The following is a 20021-nucleotide window of genomic DNA, read 5'->3' as shown; positions in this document are numbered from 1 at the left end:
GCTCGGACTTTTTCTTTTTTTAAACACACGCATCTTTCCCACCCGCATTCCGCGAAGACCCGCCCTACTGTGCCTCTGATTCGCAGACTGTTGGTGGGGGAAAAAAACGCTGACAGGATGCTGAATGTGATTGAACCAATGCGTTGACAGACACACACAGACAGTGGAACAGTCGGACATGCAGAGCGCTGTTTGTAGTGGACATAGCGGAACATTTTGACTCGTTGCGTTGTGGCGATGTCTCGCAGATAACACAAATGAAAAGTATAATTTGCTCAGAGTCCAGAGACAGTTGTGGTTCGGTCCGGATCCGGACCGGAGTCCGGACTTTGAGGATGCCGGCTTTAGGCCAATCCCTAGTTGCAGCCCTAGTTTCCTGTTTTTATCTTGCAACAACTAACATATTTACTTGGCCTTTAGAATTTGCATGCATGGTAAACAGTAACATGGTAAACCTGGTATGTTTGTGAATGAGTATGGTTTCTGTGTTGCAGGTGAGGTGTGGCTCACCCATGAAGTGTTATCTGTGCCTGGAAGGATAGGATCTTAATTAGCTTTTCACATTCCAGAAAGTAAGTTGAAAAACACCTTCTTAACACGTTTTCATATCTAGGTCACTGTGCTGAAAGTTTCTGAAGAACTTTGAATGTAAGCATAATAATTGATTATACCAGGGTTTCCTCGCTGCACTGACGTTATTTGCACTTTAAAGGCTGGAATATTTTTCTCTGATGTTTTGTTATTGAAAAGCTGAATTGAAGTAGTACACTGTGGTTATGTTGGGTTGTATTGTTTGTTGTAGTCTTTGTACGGAGGTTTTATAAACTCTACCTGAGTATTTTTCCTTTTTAGGACTTTATAGCTTACAGTGTTGAAAAGTAACATTTATTCAAGTACTGTACTAAACATTATATATATATATTGTACAGCTTAGGTTACTAGCTACTTTCCACATTAAACTATTAATACAAATATATAAATCAACTAATAAATGATAACATATTATTTTAGGCTGAGCTACCCAATAGTGTATAAAGTAATTAAAATAATGCCCCTCTTTCTGACAGCCTAATAAAATCGACATTTGTCAGCTGCAAGTGCAACAAGTGCTGCCTTTTAATTGAACTAATGAACCCGCATGACCCCAATAACCCTACTGCTGTGATTTGTCCTGCAGGTTTGGTTGACCACCATGTCTTTCCTGTGGTCTGTTGTCCTCTCATGACCCCCAATGACCTCAACAGCAGCTTTGACCATAGAGTCAGCTTTGACCCCGTACGCTTTCTCTGACCCCTGAGAAAAGACATTAAGTGACCACGTGCATAAGCTGTGTTGGGGTAAGAAGTGACCACACACACACACACACACACACACACACACACACACACACACACACACACACACACACACACACACACACACACACACACACACACACACACACACACACACACACACACACACACACACACACACACACACACATACCATGTATACATCACTTCAGGGGAAATTACACTGACTTACTTGCATTTCCTGGAGACTTATCCTAATCTTAACCATAACCAACACATGCCTAACCCTAACCCTTACCCTTAACCTTACCCTTAACCTTACCCTTACCCTAATCCTAACGCTAACCAAGTCTTCACCCTAAAATTAATGATTCCCCTCATGGGGACCTCCAATTTGTCCCCATAAGGGAAGCGAGTCCCCACTTGTGACTGTGTAAACAGATTTAGGTCCCCACAAGTATAGTAATGCTAGGCCACACACACACACACACACACACACACACACACACACACACACACACACACACACACACACACACACACACACACACACACACACACACACACACACACACACACACACACACACACACACACACACACACACACACACACACACACACACACACACACACACACACACTGCAGGTTGTTCATGCATCTTTTATCACAGTTAATTTAAATACACTATAATAAATGAATTTGATTTGTGTTTCCTAAAAATATGCTCTTTTTAATAAATCTATGCCATGACTCGGGAGTAATCTTAATTGACTGTAAAATATGCTATAAGTATTCAAGCAATCACCATATTAAGCCAGTTATCTGAACCCCATGTGTTCATGCTAATACCCCATGCTGATAATTGTAATAAATGTTGGAAAATGACACTGTATAAAAAAAACATGCAACTTGCCTGTCTATTTTCGACTCATGCATAGATAATACTTTATTGCATATCAGCTATTGCTTTGATCAAGTTTACACAAATCTAATGGTCTCCTCTTCTAGCCTGAATAGTTAAGTTTGTCAGTGTGCTATTCTGTGTGTGCAATAAGTTGCTTTCGCTTCAACACATTTGTAACTGCTCTTTGGTCTGATTTAAATCTTTATTCATTAGACACAATTCAGAATATATTGAATTTAATTTAATTTATTTATTTAAAACAAGGGACAGTGTACATTAATCAACATATTAAAAACATGTAAAAGTACTCGAATTAGCCAAAAGGCTAGTTTTCATCGATATTCCCTTTGCCAGATGGCGATTGACATCCTAAAAGCAATAATAAAAATTCCACGACATTTTTATACCATTGTACATATTTACAATAGATGACATCACTGAATACAGATAAGAGCAAGTCATGATAATAAATAAAAAAAATTACAATACGCCCTCATACACACACCTACACCCACACATCAGTGCTGACACTGTTGATTATTAATGAGCCACTTTTTAACACTGTGCTTGAATGTGTAGTAGAATGAGGATTCTCTTATTGGTTGTGATATTGAATTCCATTGATAGGATGCGTGGAATGAAAAGACAGCCTGGCTGAATGCGCTTTTCCTAAATGGGATGGTGCAGTCTCCCGTAGCCGCACCTCTAGTTGTCCTGATTGAGGTGGACTTTAGGCTGATAAAGCCAGCCAGAGGAGGAGGAGCCAACCCACGAGTGACCTTATAAACTAAGCAGATGTTTTTGTAAACTATGAGATTTTCCCAGCTGAACAGATTATACTTTTTAACAATGTGGCAATGATGATACCGGAATGGCTTTTTAAAAATTCCCAAGTGATTCTTGATTGATGAGATTTAACATTTTTGCTGTACCATGTGACCCAGAACATTTAGTCACTGATGTTTTAGTCCACTGAATTGTAATGTAAATGTAAATCCTAACTGGCACCTAAGCGAATACAATAATTGTTTTTCTGTCTCTCCAGGTGGTCTTCCAAATGCCTACCTCACGCCTAAAGAGCAAATCACTGCAGCCACAGGCCTGATCAGCAGCTACCATGACATCAAGCATAGGGTATGCTGCAACTCACAGACATTTGTTATCATAAATTACTTCCATACGCACTATACATACACCGAGTTCAAGCACATTAAGTTAGACCCTCCAGAAAAACGCGATCGCAGAATTTACCGCATAATCAGCAAAATGGCGCAGATTTTTAAAAGGCCGCATATTTATCAAAATAATCCATAATAATCCCCGCATTTTTCCAAACAAAGTTGAGAAGAAAAAAAGTTAACTCGTCTTGACGTGAAGTAGCGATCATGATGACGTGACGTCATCAGCTTGAGCATCTCAGAAGGTAAACAACACCGTAGAGTGAACGTGTGGAACTCACACGAGAGAGAAAACACCAAGATGAAAAAATCTGATCCATCTCATTTACCGACAAACATTTCTGCTAAAGACCGGGCAAAGCAGTACCCCGATGTCTTTCACGAAAGTGGGGGGAAACTATTCTGCACCCCGTGCAACTGTGTGTTGGGGCATAAGTCTTAGAGAAAATCGACGGTGAAGACCCACTTTGATTCATTCAAACATTCGAAAATGCTTTCTGCTGCTGCGGACAAGAAAGCCAAACAACTCACGTTCACCGAGGCATCGACCTCGAGGGCTACAAGAAACGAAGTGAGTAGCCTACAAGATTGAAGCTGGTCAGATAACGAACGAGTAAATGAAAACAGAATGAGGCGGAGAAGTGTGTGTGTGTGTGTGTGTGTGTGTGTGTGTGTGTGTGTGTGTGTGTGTGTGTGTGTGTGTGTGTGTGTGTGTGTGTGTGTGTGTGTGTGTGTGTGTGTGTGTGTGTGTGTGTGTGTGTGTGTGTGTGTGTGTGTGTGTGTGTGTGTGTGTGTGTGTGTGTGTGTGTGTGTGTGTGTGTGTGTGTGTGTGTGTGTGTGTGTGTGTGTGTGTGTGTGTGTGTGTGTTTGTGTGTGGAGAGAGAGAGAGTGTGATTAAAATAGCCCAATTGCTTTTACAATAAATACACATTGAATGTGTTTAATTGAATAGGAAAGGGGTTTAACGTTAGTGGCAGGTTGTGTGTGAGAGAGAGTAAATAAGACAGCCCAATATTTAAAAAAAAATCTATTCTTTTTCGCAACTTTCCGCAATTTCACCGCATAAAATCACATACAAACCCTGCATGTTTAATCGCATAATCAAGGATTTTAGCCCGCATAATCAAGGATTTTTGCCTGCGTTTTTCTGGAGGGTCTATTAAGTACAACATATGTTCAGATTTAAACCTTTTTGAGTAAATTAAGCCCTTAACAGGGTTAATGATTGACAAAATGGTCCTTATTTATTACTCCATGATGTGCCTCCGAACAAAGTCACACGTATTAAATAAAAAATGAAAGTATTTTATTGACCTATTTTAGTTGAAATGTACGCAAGAACACGCTCTGTTTCACAAATGCACTCGTAATCTTTTTGGCAAGCACAACACATTCCTTTTCACTCTCTCTTTCCCTTTCTCCGTCTCTCACTCTTTTTTTTGTGACCCAAAAATAAACCTGCTGCTGGCATGTAGGAATCCTCTCATTACCAACATCCGTCATCCGCTATTATTAACAATACAGATCTGCTTTCAAGCTGCCATCAAATGTCCACACACAGGAAACACAACGTGAGACTTCAAATATTATACTCTCTTTTTGTAGGGATGATTGTAGCATCTTTGATGGGTTGATGGAAGAAGATGAAAAGGACAAAGCAAAACGGTAAGCTAGATACAGAGGAGCAACACACTGAAGTTATGATACTTGTATTTTGTGTTGATATCAATAAAACATTCCTTTTTATAAAACATCCCATGGTATTTAAAGGCTGAAATCTCCACCTGTTAAATTAATCATTATTTGAAAGTCCTACCTATTTAAAGACAGGTAAATTTTTAGCTACAGGGAATATACCATGTCTAATCCAACATTATTGTAGGCCATACACAGCAGCAACACTGCATTACCTCATTAAACATTATAGAGTCAAATATCAAAAAGTTTATAGAAGTTTATTTTCAGGTTGTTTTTTCTGTTTGTCAGAATCTTGACATTTTTAATCGAATGTATAACTGTAGTTTCGATCGTAGCGTGTCCCGTAACAAGTCTGAGAAGAAGCGGAGAGACCAGTTCAATGTCCTCATCAAGGAACTCGGCACGATGTTGCCGGGCAACACCAGGAAGATGGACAAGTCCACCATCCTGCAGAAAAGCATCGACTTCCTGTGCAAACACAAAGGTCAGGGCACGGCACAGGGTGGACACTTCTTGTTTTATATTTAGTTGTTCTTATGTACACACTGTTCTTGTCTGTGCTGCTTTACTCTCATTACTACAGCTTGTTACACTTTTTACAAGACTTGCCTTGCGACTGTGTAAAGTTGACTTAATCATTATGAACAATAGTAATTTCATACTCTTAACTACTTCATTTTCTTAGGTTGAGATACTTCACACCACTTCTCTGTTTTACCTTAATACCTTAATTGATCACTACTTGAATACTGTGACTATATTATGATGAAAGATTTACTTTCTACTCCTAGCTCTGTTCATTGTTGTTCATGATAATTGGTTTAGCTTCCACTTTACTGGCCCTGTTCTTTCATTGTGCGTGCTTACCTTTTGTGTAGTCTCTTTCTGGTCACGTCGCCCCTTCATGTTTTCCTTACAAGACTTTTTCCAGGAAGATTTTGTTTTCTTCTTAACATTCCGCTTTATTTTTCCTCCACCAGAGATTGCAGCCCAGTCAGAGTCCAGTGAGATCAGGCAAGACTGGAAGCCTCCGTTTCTTAGCAATGAGGAGTTCACCCAGCTCATGCTGGAGGTCAGATATTTAACATTTTGTTCTGTTCTCCTGTCTGTTTTTATCTCCCCATTTATTATACTCTTAATAGAAAAGTCCTTGTTGTAGACCAACACTTAGAGTTGTTCTTTATCTCATCTTGCATTATCAGGCTCTGGATGGGTTTTTTATAGCAATCATGACTGATGGGAACATCCTCTACGTCTCTGAGAGTGTCACCTCACTACTTGAACATCTACCGGTGAGTAACACTGGCTCTTTCTTTTGCCTGGTCACATTAGTCATCCCTTCTATTGCAGAACAAGCTTTTATCCATGTTGTTGTTCAGATGTTAGGATGACCTTTGTGTGTACCGGAAAAAAGGTTCGGCCGTTCTTCTTGTTTTTGTGTGTGTTCTAATGCACGTATGTGTGTGTGCTCCTCAGACTGACTTGGTGGATCAGAACCTGTTAAACTTCCTGCCACTCGGGGAACATTCTGATGTGTACAAGGAGCTGTCCACACACCCCACCGAACACGACAACCTTAGCTCCGATTACCAAAAGAGTCAGTATCTCCCCATGACACGCTACATCTGGCTGCTTGTTTTAGAATGATTTAAATCAACTGTAATGTGTTTGGTGGTTCAAAGGGAATATAATTCAGTTTAATATTTACATTTATACTTCCTTGCTGTGGTTACAAGATTTTGTAAGGAAATAAATCTGTGTTTAGGCCTTAACATCCAAAGAAAATTATGTAGAAACGGAATAAGAAAAACAAGTAACACACCGGCGCTTTCACACCGGAGTACTTTTCGCAGGAATAGTTCAGATAGTTCCTGGGATTTTGCGTTCACACCAAAAAGATCTGGAACTAGACCTTTTTTTCGGGAATCTTTTCACCCCTTTTCAGGCCTTCTAGAGAGGTGGTACTTTCCTGGGTAGGAAAAGGTTCCAATTTCTGATTGGCTGGGCGAATTGCAAATCACGCCCCGTAAAACTCTGGAAGATTTTGGTGTCGCGCTTCTAGCAATTTACTCGGAAGGCTTCAGTAGAAGCTGCTGGGAAGACTCCCAGCAGCTTCTACTGAAGCCAGTCCCCAAGTCCGGGGACTTCGGGTGACAGACAGTGGGTGTTTCTCAATGTCGAGGACGCTTCCTTGGTAGGACATGTCTTCCGAGTCAGGTCCTTCAGAAGCGAGGCAAGAATCCTTCCTAGCCTCGGAAAACGAAGAATGATGGAACAGGCTAGCAGGTGTGCGTCATATGCGAGGCCACGCCTTAAATGGAGCGCGATTTCCACCAAAGATTTTGGAAATGTTTCCGTGCGCAAAGCATTGTGGGGATTTTAAGACCGCGGAGGATACACATGTGCAGCCTCGACATCTTCCTCAAATTCCAAGGATCCTGGACATTAGAACAGTCCTTCGGCAGGACTCGATGACATAGCATCCTTGAAATAGTGGCTCTGGAGGAGCCTTCCTCGACATTGAGAAACACCCAGTATAGTTGTTTGCGGCCTGCCAGTAAACCCAAAGCAAAAGAAGAAGAAGAAGTGACGTCAGCGGCTTCATTTGCGTAATCCTCCCTCAGGGACTTATTCCGGTGTGAACGCGATCTACTAGATAGTTCCGGAACTAAAAATGTCCGGGGAACTAAGTTCCGGGAACTATTCCTGGGAAAAGTACTTGGTGTGAAAGCGCCTATATAGACTGTAATGAAAGTTATTGAATGTATTTCTGGCAAAAAAAAAATCATAACCGTAACTAATATTGTTAGTTTATTATAAATCCTTTCCTGTCCGTCTTGTATGTAAGGAACCACATTGGTAGATATAAAGTAAGAGACAGATAGTTATTAGTGCAGGAACACAAAAAAGCACTTATTCTAAGTGTCTTTGGATAAAAACGATAAATAGAAGTTAATCTAATGCCTGTTTTGTCTTGATACCCTAACAACAACATTCACACATTATGAATCCATTAACACTATGTTTACAACACCTTTTTGACTTATTATGTTTATTCTCTCCAGCGAAGAACCACATGGAGTTTTGCTGCCATATGCTGCGAGGGGCCATTGACCCCAAAGAACCGCCTGTCTACGAGTATGTCAAGTTCATTGGCAACTTCAAGTCACTCAACAATGGTATGTCACTCAAATAGCTTTCAGCACAGCAGGCTTTGTAAAGCTTGTTATAATTAGAAGTGAACATTGTCAAGGATTTTTCTTTGTCTGACGGAGTAAACAACATTTTCAACGGCAAACTCTTCTCTGTGGTGTGCAGTTCCCAACGTGACGAGGAATGGTCTGGCAGGGGTGTTACAGCGCTCTCTGCAGCCTGCGTTCGACGACAAGGTGTGCTTCGTAGCCACAGTTCGGCTGGCCAAACCTCAGTTCATCAAGGTAGCCTAGGGCACACTGACAAACAGAAATGAAGTCACACTGAGTCATAAATAAATCATTTAATCTAACATAGTCTTTCTTCATTTTTATAAACATAGGAAATGTGTACCGTGGAGGATCCTAATGAAGAATTCACCTCGAGGCACAGTCTAGAATGGAAGTTCCTCTTCTTAGACCACAGGTAAGCACACAAACACACACATACAGATTTCATTGAATTCTTAAGTCGCCACTATTCTCCGTCAGAAGTGATTGTCTGGTGGCCACAGTCTTTTTCTGACTTATTGAGAAACTCAAATCTGACATTCCCTGTGTGATAAGCTAGCTGTGTGGAAGGAGAAATGAGCCAGGGTTTAAACTTCTCAAAAGTCTCTTGTCACATTGTTCACAATATTTTTGAACACCCTAGTGCAACATTATAAGTAACTTCCAGGAGACACTGTCTGAAAAATATGCGCTGTTCCCCTCTCACTATGACGGCCAGCTTTTCACCCCGCCCTCAAATGTGGCTCTTTTTTCAGATATTCAGGTATTATAGAGTACACTACATCTTGTTTGTAGGCCTACTGTCTGTGGCTTTATATAAAAAGAAAACCAGCATGAAAACATCTTGTAACATAAGAGAGATTTGAATATACTTTTGACATTGACAAGCCTTCAACTTAAAGATAGAAATGGAATAATTAAAGTGTGTGGTGATAAAATGCTAATTAATATATTGTGCACGTTTGTGAAACATTTCAGAGAATACAATAGGAGTAATCTTTTAAATGCCTTTTTAGTGAAGTTTTTCGTCTTTGGTTACATTTGACTGAAGTGTGAAAGCACTCGGTTGGTCCAGGTCACTTTGACTTTGTAAAGCCTGCATGCAGCTTTTTTGTGAAAGCGAATTATAAGGACACAATTTCTCCTTTTCAGAGCTCCACCAATCATAGGCTACCTGCCGTTCGAGGTTCTGGGAACATCAGGGTACGACTATTACCATGTGGACGACCTGGAGACATTAGCCAAGTGTCACGAACACTGTGAGGGCTCATATTACACACTTTCAGTCACGATTTTAAAAGAAAGCATTTATCTTCTTGTTGTTTCTAACAACTCTGCTCTCGTCTCTCTACTGTGCAGTGATGCAGTACGGTAAAGGGAAGTCTTGCTACTATCGTTTCCTGACTAAAGGTCAACAGTGGATCTGGCTCCAGACGCATTACTACATCACCTATCACCAGTGGAACTCTCGACCTGAGTTTATCGTCTGTACGCACACAGTAGTCAGGTACTGCAGCTCCCTTTGGCCTCATTACTGATGGTACAATTATCAGAGATCATTTTTTTCAAGATCATTTGACATTTCAGATACACTCCATTTACTGGTGACACTACATTTCGCTCATTTTCATCACATCCTTCATGCTTCTTTATTGGCGTAACCTTTATTGTGTGTTTAAAATACAGCTATGCAGAGGTGAGGGCAGAGCAGCGCAGAGAGCTGGGCATTGAAGAGTCCAACCCAGAAGGGACTGTGAATAAGGTGAGAAATGACATCTAGAAATCTGTTTCTCTAGACACGAGCCGAATTATAAAAGGTATTACAATATATAACGTGTGAAGGAAACATTTATTCAAACTAAAAACAAAACATGTTGTGTTTGAACTTTTTAGATGTGTTGTTTAAGCCTAAGTAACAAAATGAAACTATCAGTAGTGTAATTTAGTTTGGATTAAATGTTTGACTGAAATTCTCTTGACAATGTATTCATTATACATTAGAAATAATATACACAGCCTTGAAAGAGCATACGATTTAATATGTCAAGAGGCGTTTAAAAAAATAAACAAACTTCAAATATAAACAGTGTCACACAACAATAAGCCAAAAGCTTCCAAACTTTTAACCTTTAACTTCTGTCAGTGAGTAACCGCTGCCCATTGATGCATCTCACACCGTCTACAACTCTGATGAACTTTCTGTTATCTATATCATCTCAATCCTTTTGTTTAGTAACAACATCAAGCTGAGAACAACAGATGATCCTAAATCAAACTCCAAACAAGATCATGTTAATCCCACAGTTCTATTTGCTGGTTTAGCTAAGTTGCCATCTAAAAGTTGATAATCAGTATGTATGGGTAGAATAGCACGTTTAAGCACATGAGTATTTTATCATGAATAATGTTTCGCTCTTTTTCAAATCAGCCCTGTTATTATCACCTTTATGCAATCTGAATTAGATTTGTAAAGGATTGGATGCCAAGTGTGTTTTGTCTTTGTTTCTCTGCTTTAGAGTCAGGAGTCAGAGTCAGAGTCACAGCTGAATACGTCCAGCCTCAAGGAGGCTCTGGAGCGATTTGATCGCAGCCGAACGCCCTCAGAATCCTCACAAAGTTCTCAGAAGTCCTCGTCGCACGTCTCTGACAATACTTGCACCTGTAAGGACACACGTGTACATAAATAATATTATGATGTTTATACTAACTTTTCAGATCAAGTCCGAATTTGTGTTTCATCACAGCAGCTCCATTTGCTAATAAAAAGGCCGAAAATGTGTACAAGAAAAGACACAATTATAATCATTAAAACAATGCATGCAAACCCTTATTGTACATTTGTTGTGGAATAAGGCTCCATATTTAATTACAACTTGATGATAATTATCTGTCTTTGATGTTCAGGGCAGGATGGGGTCAGAGGCAATGTTGTTGTCCAGCCATACTATAATCATATTAATCAGTCATGCCCTGACGTAAGACGAGTCAGTGACGCATCAGTTTGGGAGTTAGATGGGATGAGAAGCCCTGCGGGGAGTTGATACGATATCATGACTCTTACTCATCAATTATTCTGTCTCTGCGGCAACAGCCTCTAAGCTACACATGGACACGGCCACACCTCCTCTGCAGTCCTTGGCCTCCACCATGGTGATGACGTCACAGCGTCGCTCGTCCATCAGCAGCCAGGTGAGATCTGATTGGACAGAAACGCCCACAAATACCAAGCTAGGACTTCCTAAACTGATGACTGAACAAACTCACACATCAGTTGTCATAATTATCTTCTGTATGTATATTTGCAGTCGATGAGCTCTCAGACCACGAGCCAGAGTGTAACTCCAGGGATGATCCCTCAGCAGCAGCAACAACAGCAACAACAACAGCAGCAACAACAGCAACAACAACAACCACAACCACAGCAACAACAACCCCAGCAGCTACAGGCAAACGTACAGGTGAGAATGGGTCTTCATTTCATGACATCAATATGTGCTTTGGAGTAAAGCTAAAACGTTTTGTTGATTAATTGCCCAGACAATCAACAAAACATTCATATTTAATAGACAGTGTTCTTTTTGGGAGACTTTTTGTATTCATATTGTGTTTCTTTCAGCTTACCTCTCTTTCTCAACTCTGCTAGTTACCAGCTTCATATCTTCAAGTGGTTGTCTTTGAATGTATCCTGTGAAATGTAGAATGTTCTTACTATGCACCATGACATGGAATAATCTCAACAAAACAAAAAACATGATAAAGGCATGTGTATGTTTTGTATATGTTGTATTTTAATGTATTTGTTCTGCCAGGTATCTTTTTTTAAGAGATTTTTTTGTATTGCAATGGGACTTCCTGAAGTAAAACTAAAGTAAGCATCTGGGGGTTACAAGTTCTTCAATGTTAATTATTGCTTGGGCTAAAAATACACATTTGGAGATGGTACAAGGAGCTCTTCGATTGTCATTCTCTACTTATTTCTGATTGTTAGAAATAATAAATCAATGAATGGAGCCAGACAAATCAATAATAAAAAAATCATGAGCTGCACTGTGGACTTTGTGATGTTCATTAGCCAGTGTTTCATAATGAAAATAAAACATCAGTTGCTGCACAGCTGAATTAAGTGACCTTTTCTCTCCACCCACAGCCGGTGATGGAGTTCTCGGCGCAGGTGAATGCCATGCAGCATCTTAAAGATCAGCTGGAACAGAGGACAAGACTAATCCAAGCTAACATCCAGCGGCAGCAGGACGAGCTGAGGCACATCCAGGACCAGCTGCAGAGGGTGCAGGGACAGGGCATACAGGTAGGATTTACACACAGGTAGAATGTACCTCAAGTTGTTACATTTTGGTCAACTATGCTCATTTTATATTTATTATATGTAGTCTATAGTTAGACATCTTAAATCTGAGTGCAGTTTTATATTCAAAATATATTTTCTTTCTGCTTGTTTGAAAAAGATTAGCACGAAAGCGCTTCTGTTTGTAAAGATCAGTAGGTGTATGGTGCTTTGTCTCTTCCTGCTGTATCTGACCTAGATCAGGAGGAGAATCATGCATTATGAATCACTTTTGTTCTATTCAGAGGAAACAGCAGCTTCACTACCTGCGCTTGTACTCTGATAGGATCATTTCCGCTCATTAACTAATTGTATTCTACTCTAGCAATAGGCAAATGTTTAACATTGCCAAGCAAATGTTCAGTAATAAGGGCCTGCAGTGAAACCTGGACAAACTGGCATTGCGTGTTTCCATCCCGACAGATGTTGCTGCAGCAGCCGGGGGGAGCGATGAACGTGCAGCTCCCTCAGACGGGGTCGGTCCAACAAACGGCTAATTTGACCAACCATGTCCAGCAAACAACAATTAACCCCGTCCATTCAGGAACTCAGCAGCTCACCATCCAGCAGCAGGCCCCGCCCCCCCAGCAGAACCTACAGCAGCAGCAGCAGACCAATGCCCTCACACAGGTGGGACACACACACACACACACACACACACACACACACACACACACACACACACACACACACACACACACACACACACACACACACACACACACACACACACACACACACACACACACACACATATTTCAAACAGAAGGTCGGCCATTATGAGGGAAAAGATCCAGCAATATTTATGTTGACAATATTTGAGGCCATGCAAGAACACTGACTTTTTGCGAACTGTTCCGGCTTTTTGTCATTCATGTTTGCACTTCACAAACTGCACAAACACAGTAGTGCTCTGTGGAGTCGGCAGGAAGAGCCTCAGGACACTCTGTTAGTGTTAAATCACCTGAGAGACTTCAAAAAACTCAACGCTGAACTGAAAAACACACAAAGCATCATTTCTACCTTGTTTAGACATATCCTCGTATCCTCTGCTATTGAGTAATGCTGATCTTAATTATCTTGTTGTTTATTATTAGAGTCCATTTTATTCCGCGAGGGCAACAAGAGCAACACATTTCAGGACCTGTTCATATATTATGTATCAAAGGAAAGCATACTATAACCAAGGAGTAGCTGTGTGGTTTTTTTCTCCGAGTTTAAGTTTTAAAACAACCTCCCAGTCACTGACACTTTTTTATTTAGACACTTCAATCTATTTTTCTCTTTATTTATGGCTTCATAATCTGTTGGGTCTATTTAATGTATTTTCAAATGAGACATGCATGAAAAATGACATTTAATGTAAAAACTACTGGAAGAAAGAAGCAAAATGACCTAAAAAGCACGCTAACAGTTTACTCTGTTTTTAAAGGAATTCATATCATGTCCCTCCCTCCTTCCCCACATTACCACCCTCCAGCCCCAGCGTCAGCCCCAACAACCTCCGCAGGCTCAGCCCCAGACCCAGGGCTCCGTCTCTGCTCCGCTCTACAACACCATGATGATCTCCCAGCCCGGGCAGCCCAACATGCTGCAGATCAGCACCAGCCTACCGCAGACCAACACACAGCAAGGCACAACGGTGGCTACCTTCACACAGGACCGACAGATCCGGTAAGGAGGACGACACGATGACAGTAGTCATAATATTATGTTGCCACACAGGGCCACATACAGAAAAACATACTAAGGGCTGGGCCGCTCACAAGAGTGAAGGCAATTAAGTTAAGTTATAAGTCAGCAAAATCAATCAAACGTAGGTCAACTATTCTTGATAATATAATATATGAACAAAAACGCCTACATCACAGCTCTCCATAGGGTTTAATTTATTTTGTTCGAAGCTCCTTCCTAAGAACAGAACCTCAGATTGCAATATGCAAATATGTTGCTGGCCTTTTTGTTATCAACTAAGATTTGTTCGAAAATGTTTTCAACTTTAATTGATTGAATGTATTTAAACATTGGGCTTATTAACGCATGAATACTATTCTGTAATATATGTTTACATATATATTTAGTAAATACAATATAAGACAAGCACAAGCTTCATGTGTGAGCCATATTCCATTATACTTTAGAATTTGCTGAGGGCCAATACAAAACTGAGCACAGGCCGCATCTGGCCCCCGGGCCGTAGTTTGGACACCCCTGCTCTATGGCATCAACCAAAATAAGTGGGGAAATGTGCAGATCTGATATGGGCAAAAATCCAATAATGTGCATCTCAATCTTATACACCCCTGTGTTGTTAAGTGACAAATACACAAATCTTCTAGCCTTATTAAAGTATTGCTACTTACCAAACCTGTCTGAAGCCAAGCTATTTAAAGATTTGAATAGTACACATCCAGTATTGTACTTGGTTACTGTTATAACTTTTTTCTCCATTTCCTGCTCTCTAGCTTCCCAGCAGGGCAGCAGCTGGTGACCAAGCTGGTGACAGCGCCAATGGCATGTGGAGCAGTGATGGTGCCCACCTCCATGTTCATGGGGCAGGTGGTCACTGCCTTCAACCCCTTTGGTGGTCAACAGGTATGGACAAAGCCCTTTGAGTCCCAGAGCAACTCATTAACTGTATCTAAGAGCAGAAGAAACACTGCTTTAAATAGAGAATGATCAAATCGATGATGTCTGATGCTCCTAACCACCCAGCTGCTCAGTGCTGACAGAGAGGTAATAGTGTGAAAGTGTTAAATAAGATACTACAATTATACATAAAAACGTGGCTTTTTTGATCAGCAAATGTCCCCCCTTTATAAATTAATTAATTAAAGATGTTTTGTATTTGATGCTTTTATTTAGTGATGAAAAGAAGATCATGAAAGTTAAGACTACATGAAGAAAGTAGCAATATTTTCAAATGTAAAATCTAGGCCTGAAAACTGCACACAAAGACATTTAAATGCATTTTGTATTGTCATTAAAGCCTAAAGAAGACTTAAGGACTAATGGATTATTATATTTGTGTCAATAAAACAGGTTTCAGAGCATTATAATTGATAGTAGACTCCCTTTTGACTTAAGGGAGTCTACATTTCCAAAGTATACTGAAAAGGAGCATCCTTAGAGAATCCATTGATAGATATTATAAGGAGTTGTAGGAATGATGCTAATACAAAACTATGTGGGATCTCATGAAGCAATACATTTTATACAGTATTCTAAAGAGATTCACTTTATCCCTTTTATTGTTCTGTGATAACTCCTGTCTCTTCCCAACAGGGAGGGCAGACACAGACCCTGACCCTGCAACCAGCCCAGCCCCCCCAAGGTCAGCCCGACGGCCAGAACCAGACCACTGTAGTGGCTCAGGGTGGCCAGCAGGGGCAGCAGCAACAGCAGCAATTCCTACAGGTATCAGAAGAGGGCAGCAAATACTATCAATTCAATAATACTGTACATCTTGACAAAATACCAAGTTATCAATATGTTTCATTTTGGTGAAAAGTGTCTTTACACTGCAAGTGAGTCAAATAGTCAAACTAATGTTTGCAGAGGCTTATCATTTTTGGTCTCTCAACTTGTTGGGAGAAGAGAACGAGGTTTATAATTTCACTAGAAGAACTGCTTGATTTTGTAATTTCATGAGCGCAACCTTGTCAATCACAATTATTCTCAATATATATATATATATGTATTCAGTTTTTATCAGCAAAATCACTTCAGTAGAAATTGTAAGTGGAGTTTTGAAGGAACAAATTAAAAAGAGAGGATAACTAATAATAAATAAACAACATTTTTGGGGGCATAGGGGTCAGCGAAATTAGTAAGATGTGTGTATTGGTATAAGTGTGTATAATTACCTACAGAAATAGGATGACATGGACTAATCCTTGCTCTGTTGTTCTCTCAGGGCACTCGTCTTCTCCACAGTAACCAGTCCACCCAGCTGATTCTGCAGGCAGCTTTCCCACTCCAACAACAGGGCACTTTCACACAGGCAACTCACCAACAACAGCAAACACAGCAACCACAGCAACAACAGCAACAACAACAACAACAGCAACAACAACAACAACAACAACAGCAACAACAACAGCAGCAGCAACGGCAGCAACAACAGCAGCAGCAGCAACAATCCCACCACCAGAGGCACCAGCAGCAGCTGAAGCCCCAGCCCCAGAAACCACAGAAAGCCCCGACGTCACACAGGACTGAGAGTGTCAGCAGCCAGCCGCAGTGAGGTCTGGAGGGGAAAACATTGGGATTTAAAACTCTGAGGGAGTTGCTGCATACATTTCTATTGCTCACCTGGCTGTTGCAAACTCCCTTTCTCCCAAAAAATGTGTCGTCCCATCTTCCTCCACCTGAAAGAAATGAATCATAGGAAAGAGGAGAGTCCGTGAGTCCTCAAGGAACTCACCATAGATTGTCACCATGGCAACAGGATGGATTAAAATCCATGAATTGTGGAGGAAGACCCAGTCTCCTTGGAAACCTGACAAAAATACAGAGAACACCTTATCGCCACGGTAACAACAGACTGTTTTGAAGGTGTGTCAAAGTGGACTGACTGACCTTGTAGAGATTTACTGTATGATAAAAAGAAAAACTTGTAAATATCATATATAGCCTAACAGAAAAACAGAAATGTAGTATTTTATATGATTGCATGGAAAGAAAAACTGTGTAAGCTTTTATTAGTCGCTTTTGAAAATTGAATTTTTACTTTGTTCAAGTGTTTTCTGGTCAAAGATGGAGCAATGATGCTCCGTCGATCTTCTCCCACCCCCTTCTCTGAAAAAAAACCATGGTTCGGAAATAACAAGGCTTTACAGTTCTGCAGTTTGGTTGGGCTTGGGTTTTCTTGTGGAAGTTGTGTTTTCAAAAATAGCTCTTTTTAACTTTGTAAGTACGAATTATCTTTGGCAAAAAAAAAACAAGATCACAGTTTGACTGAATTCTTTGCAGAATGATCACTGTACGTATAACGGGTTTAGTGGTTCCAAGTGCCAATAACAGTCAGTAGTGTTTTTTTTGTTTTTCAAGCAGACTATTCAAAGGCGTATATATATTTTCCAACAAGATATTACCCCTATTAAAGTTAATGCGTGTGTATATAGTAGGGATTATTTTTTAACAGTCAGAGCCCTATAAGTAACAAACGGTATATCCTCAACCTCCTGAAACTTTAGCACTTGATGTGGTTGTGTACAGTAAATCACTGTCCAGACCTAGTTGTTTATCTGTGGTGTGATTCTGTGAGCTAGTGTGTGCTTTTGGGAATACAATCTTGGTGTGCATGAGTGGGCATGAGAGTGTCTGTGGTCAGTGGGTGTGTATGATTGTGTGTGGGTTGTGTGTGTCGTGAGAGTGTGTGGGTGTGTGTCGTGAGAGTGTGTGGGTGTGTGTGTGTGTGTCCTGTGCGCTTGTTGCCCCTTGTGTCTTACAATATTTGACTTAGTAAGGGTGAAGTTGCTGGATGGTACTTGTATTCTCAGGAATGTGGAAAGTTTTTTGCTTCTGCCTCAGTCTGGAACCAGACATGGAGGGACTAGACGTTGATGCTGCAAAGACCAGAGGAAGAAGTGTCAGTGTGAAAAGTGTGACTGGTGGCTGAGTTAAATTTGTCCCAGATCTCATTTCCTTATACAAATACAATTTAAGGGAAAAGTCTTAAAGACAGTAAGACTATCCTGTTATCTCAGTATCTAGAATACTGAGTTAATACTTTAAATGTAAGAAAAATGAATTACTTTTCTGCTGAAGAAATTTGATAGGGTAGGATTATAGAAAGATTATTTTCAGCTATTCATCCAGATTTGAATAGATTGACTTCATAGTACCAGCAAACCTGCATTTCTTCTCACTGTCTCGTGGTCTTCGGTATCATCAATGTTTCTCCTTCTATCTCTTCCTAGGCCTCAGAAACCCTCATGCAGTTCAGTTCACTCCTCTGGTAAAACAATGCTGGGCCCCATTCCATTTCTGATACATGGATGGAGGCGGGCTCAGCCCCTCAACTACAGTTGTAAGCCATATCAAACAGAAAAGCCTTGGATTGGAGGAAGTGTAATGGTTGACAGTGGAGCATTTAAAATGTGTTGTTTTGACTGTAGTTAAGACTGTGTGTGTGTGCGCTTGTGTGAGTATAGCGTTTCCTAATTCTTGTATCACTCGGGGGTCAGTATTGGTTTCCCCTTGCGATAGCCAATCAGTTCTTGCGTTGCAGTATAAAGAAATAATTGTAATATTCAAGAAACTTCCTCTCCGGTTGGGCCCAGCATTCTGCAAGCCCGTGTGTGGGATAGCTCAACTTGAATACATGTTTGTGTGAAAGAAAGTTAGTATGCATGTTACCTGTCACTGTAACCCGTTATATTTTCATATGGAAACAGATGTGTGACTGAAAAAAACTAAATGGATGTTAGGCAATGCAGATCACCTGTCAGGCTGTGAAGAAGATGGGCAGTGTTATTGTTTTACAATGAGAGACTGCTAAACCTACACTTCTAACAACAACTACACATCCGACAGGTTTCAAACGGTAACACTCTGAGATTATGTTTTTAATGTAGATTGACTATTTGTGTGACAAAGCAGGGAAAATGCTTCCCTTGACTTTGTCTACAAATAATGACTAGAAGAAAGAGATTGAAAGGGTCTTACTATTTGAACCATGTCTTCCACCTTTCACATAACAGATATAAATCCTCTGTAGACTAGTTTGTGTTCAAGGCATCACTCTAAAGGGTAATGCTGAAATATTTATAGTTTGTGTCACTAATACCCAGCCCAAAGAATGTAAAGGTGTTTTAAAGAGACTAATGGATGTTGTAACTGTTGATAATGGAGAACCTTTGGCAGGCTGAGTGATGAAGGAAAATGACTGTTGTGAAAGAAAGTTTCTCACTACAATGATCTATACATTTAAAAAAGGAAAACAATCTTATTGACCGGTTTTGCATTCTCAAACAACCTTATGAATGTTTCACAATTTCAATCTTTCAGTTTTTGCAACAATAATGTTCTGTTTAGAAAAAGAGTTTAAAAGGTTTTGGAAGATGAGGTGTAGGATATTGGAAGTGGTTCTCACAGATACATAGATCACCTTTACACTACACAATCTGGTCCAAAAGGGTCCTAGTTCTAGTATTAAACTGTACACCTTCACAAAGCGAAGAACACCAGTATTCAGTGTAAAACGGTGCTATGCTTACCTGTACTGTATGTATGTATATCCCTTCTGCTCTTGAACTGTGCTCCTTTTATCTACCTAAAAGTCAAATGTAATAATAATCAAAATTTTGAAGCAAAATGTTTGCTATTATTATAACCCCCCTCTACCCTATTGGTCAATTTGAAAATAAAAACGGTTGCAAATATTATACGTGA

The 20021-nt window shown here is 40.3% G+C and overlaps 1 protein-coding gene across 8 annotated transcripts in view; it reads left to right on the top strand.

The window, feature by feature from the left end:
- The window catches only part of clockb (clock circadian regulator b), a 23889-nt gene extending 3868 nt beyond the window's left edge, over positions 1-20021 (top strand). For 3 of the 8 annotated variants that reach the window (XM_079646597.1, XM_079646599.1, XM_079646598.1), the window contains exons 2-24: positions 495-572; positions 1178-1337; positions 3248-3336; positions 4986-5045; positions 5402-5562; positions 6059-6150; positions 6281-6370; positions 6555-6675; positions 8144-8257; positions 8397-8515; positions 8614-8696; positions 9434-9540; positions 9641-9788; positions 9968-10043; positions 10798-10942; positions 11373-11470; positions 11587-11739; positions 12429-12587; positions 13047-13253; positions 14056-14297; positions 15089-15218; positions 15906-16040; positions 16540-20021. In XM_079646597.1, the coding sequence (XP_079502723.1) occupies positions 3320-3336; positions 4986-5045; positions 5402-5562; positions 6059-6150; positions 6281-6370; positions 6555-6675; positions 8144-8257; positions 8397-8515; positions 8614-8696; positions 9434-9540; positions 9641-9788; positions 9968-10043; positions 10798-10942; positions 11373-11470; positions 11587-11739; positions 12429-12587; positions 13047-13253; positions 14056-14297; positions 15089-15218; positions 15906-16040; positions 16540-16869 (2787 nt within the window). In that variant the 5' untranslated portion in view covers positions 495-572; positions 1178-1337; positions 3248-3319 and the 3' untranslated portion in view covers positions 16870-20021. The remainder of the gene's footprint in view (positions 1-494; positions 573-1177; positions 1338-3247; positions 3337-4985; positions 5046-5401; positions 5563-6058; positions 6151-6280; positions 6371-6554; positions 6676-8143; positions 8258-8396; positions 8516-8613; positions 8697-9433; positions 9541-9640; positions 9789-9967; positions 10044-10797; positions 10943-11372; positions 11471-11586; positions 11740-12428; positions 12588-13046; positions 13254-14055; positions 14298-15088; positions 15219-15905; positions 16041-16539) is intronic. The other 5 variants (XM_079646604.1, XM_079646601.1, XM_079646603.1 and 2 more) reach the window with 5 other exon arrangements.

Source organism: Notothenia rossii, assembly GCF_949606895.1.
Source record: "Notothenia rossii genome assembly, chromosome: 1".
NCBI classification, from domain to species: domain Eukaryota; kingdom Metazoa; phylum Chordata; class Actinopteri; order Perciformes; family Nototheniidae; genus Notothenia; species Notothenia rossii.
Note: the sequence above shows the minus strand (reverse complement) of the source record. Positions and strands in the feature narration are given on the sequence as shown.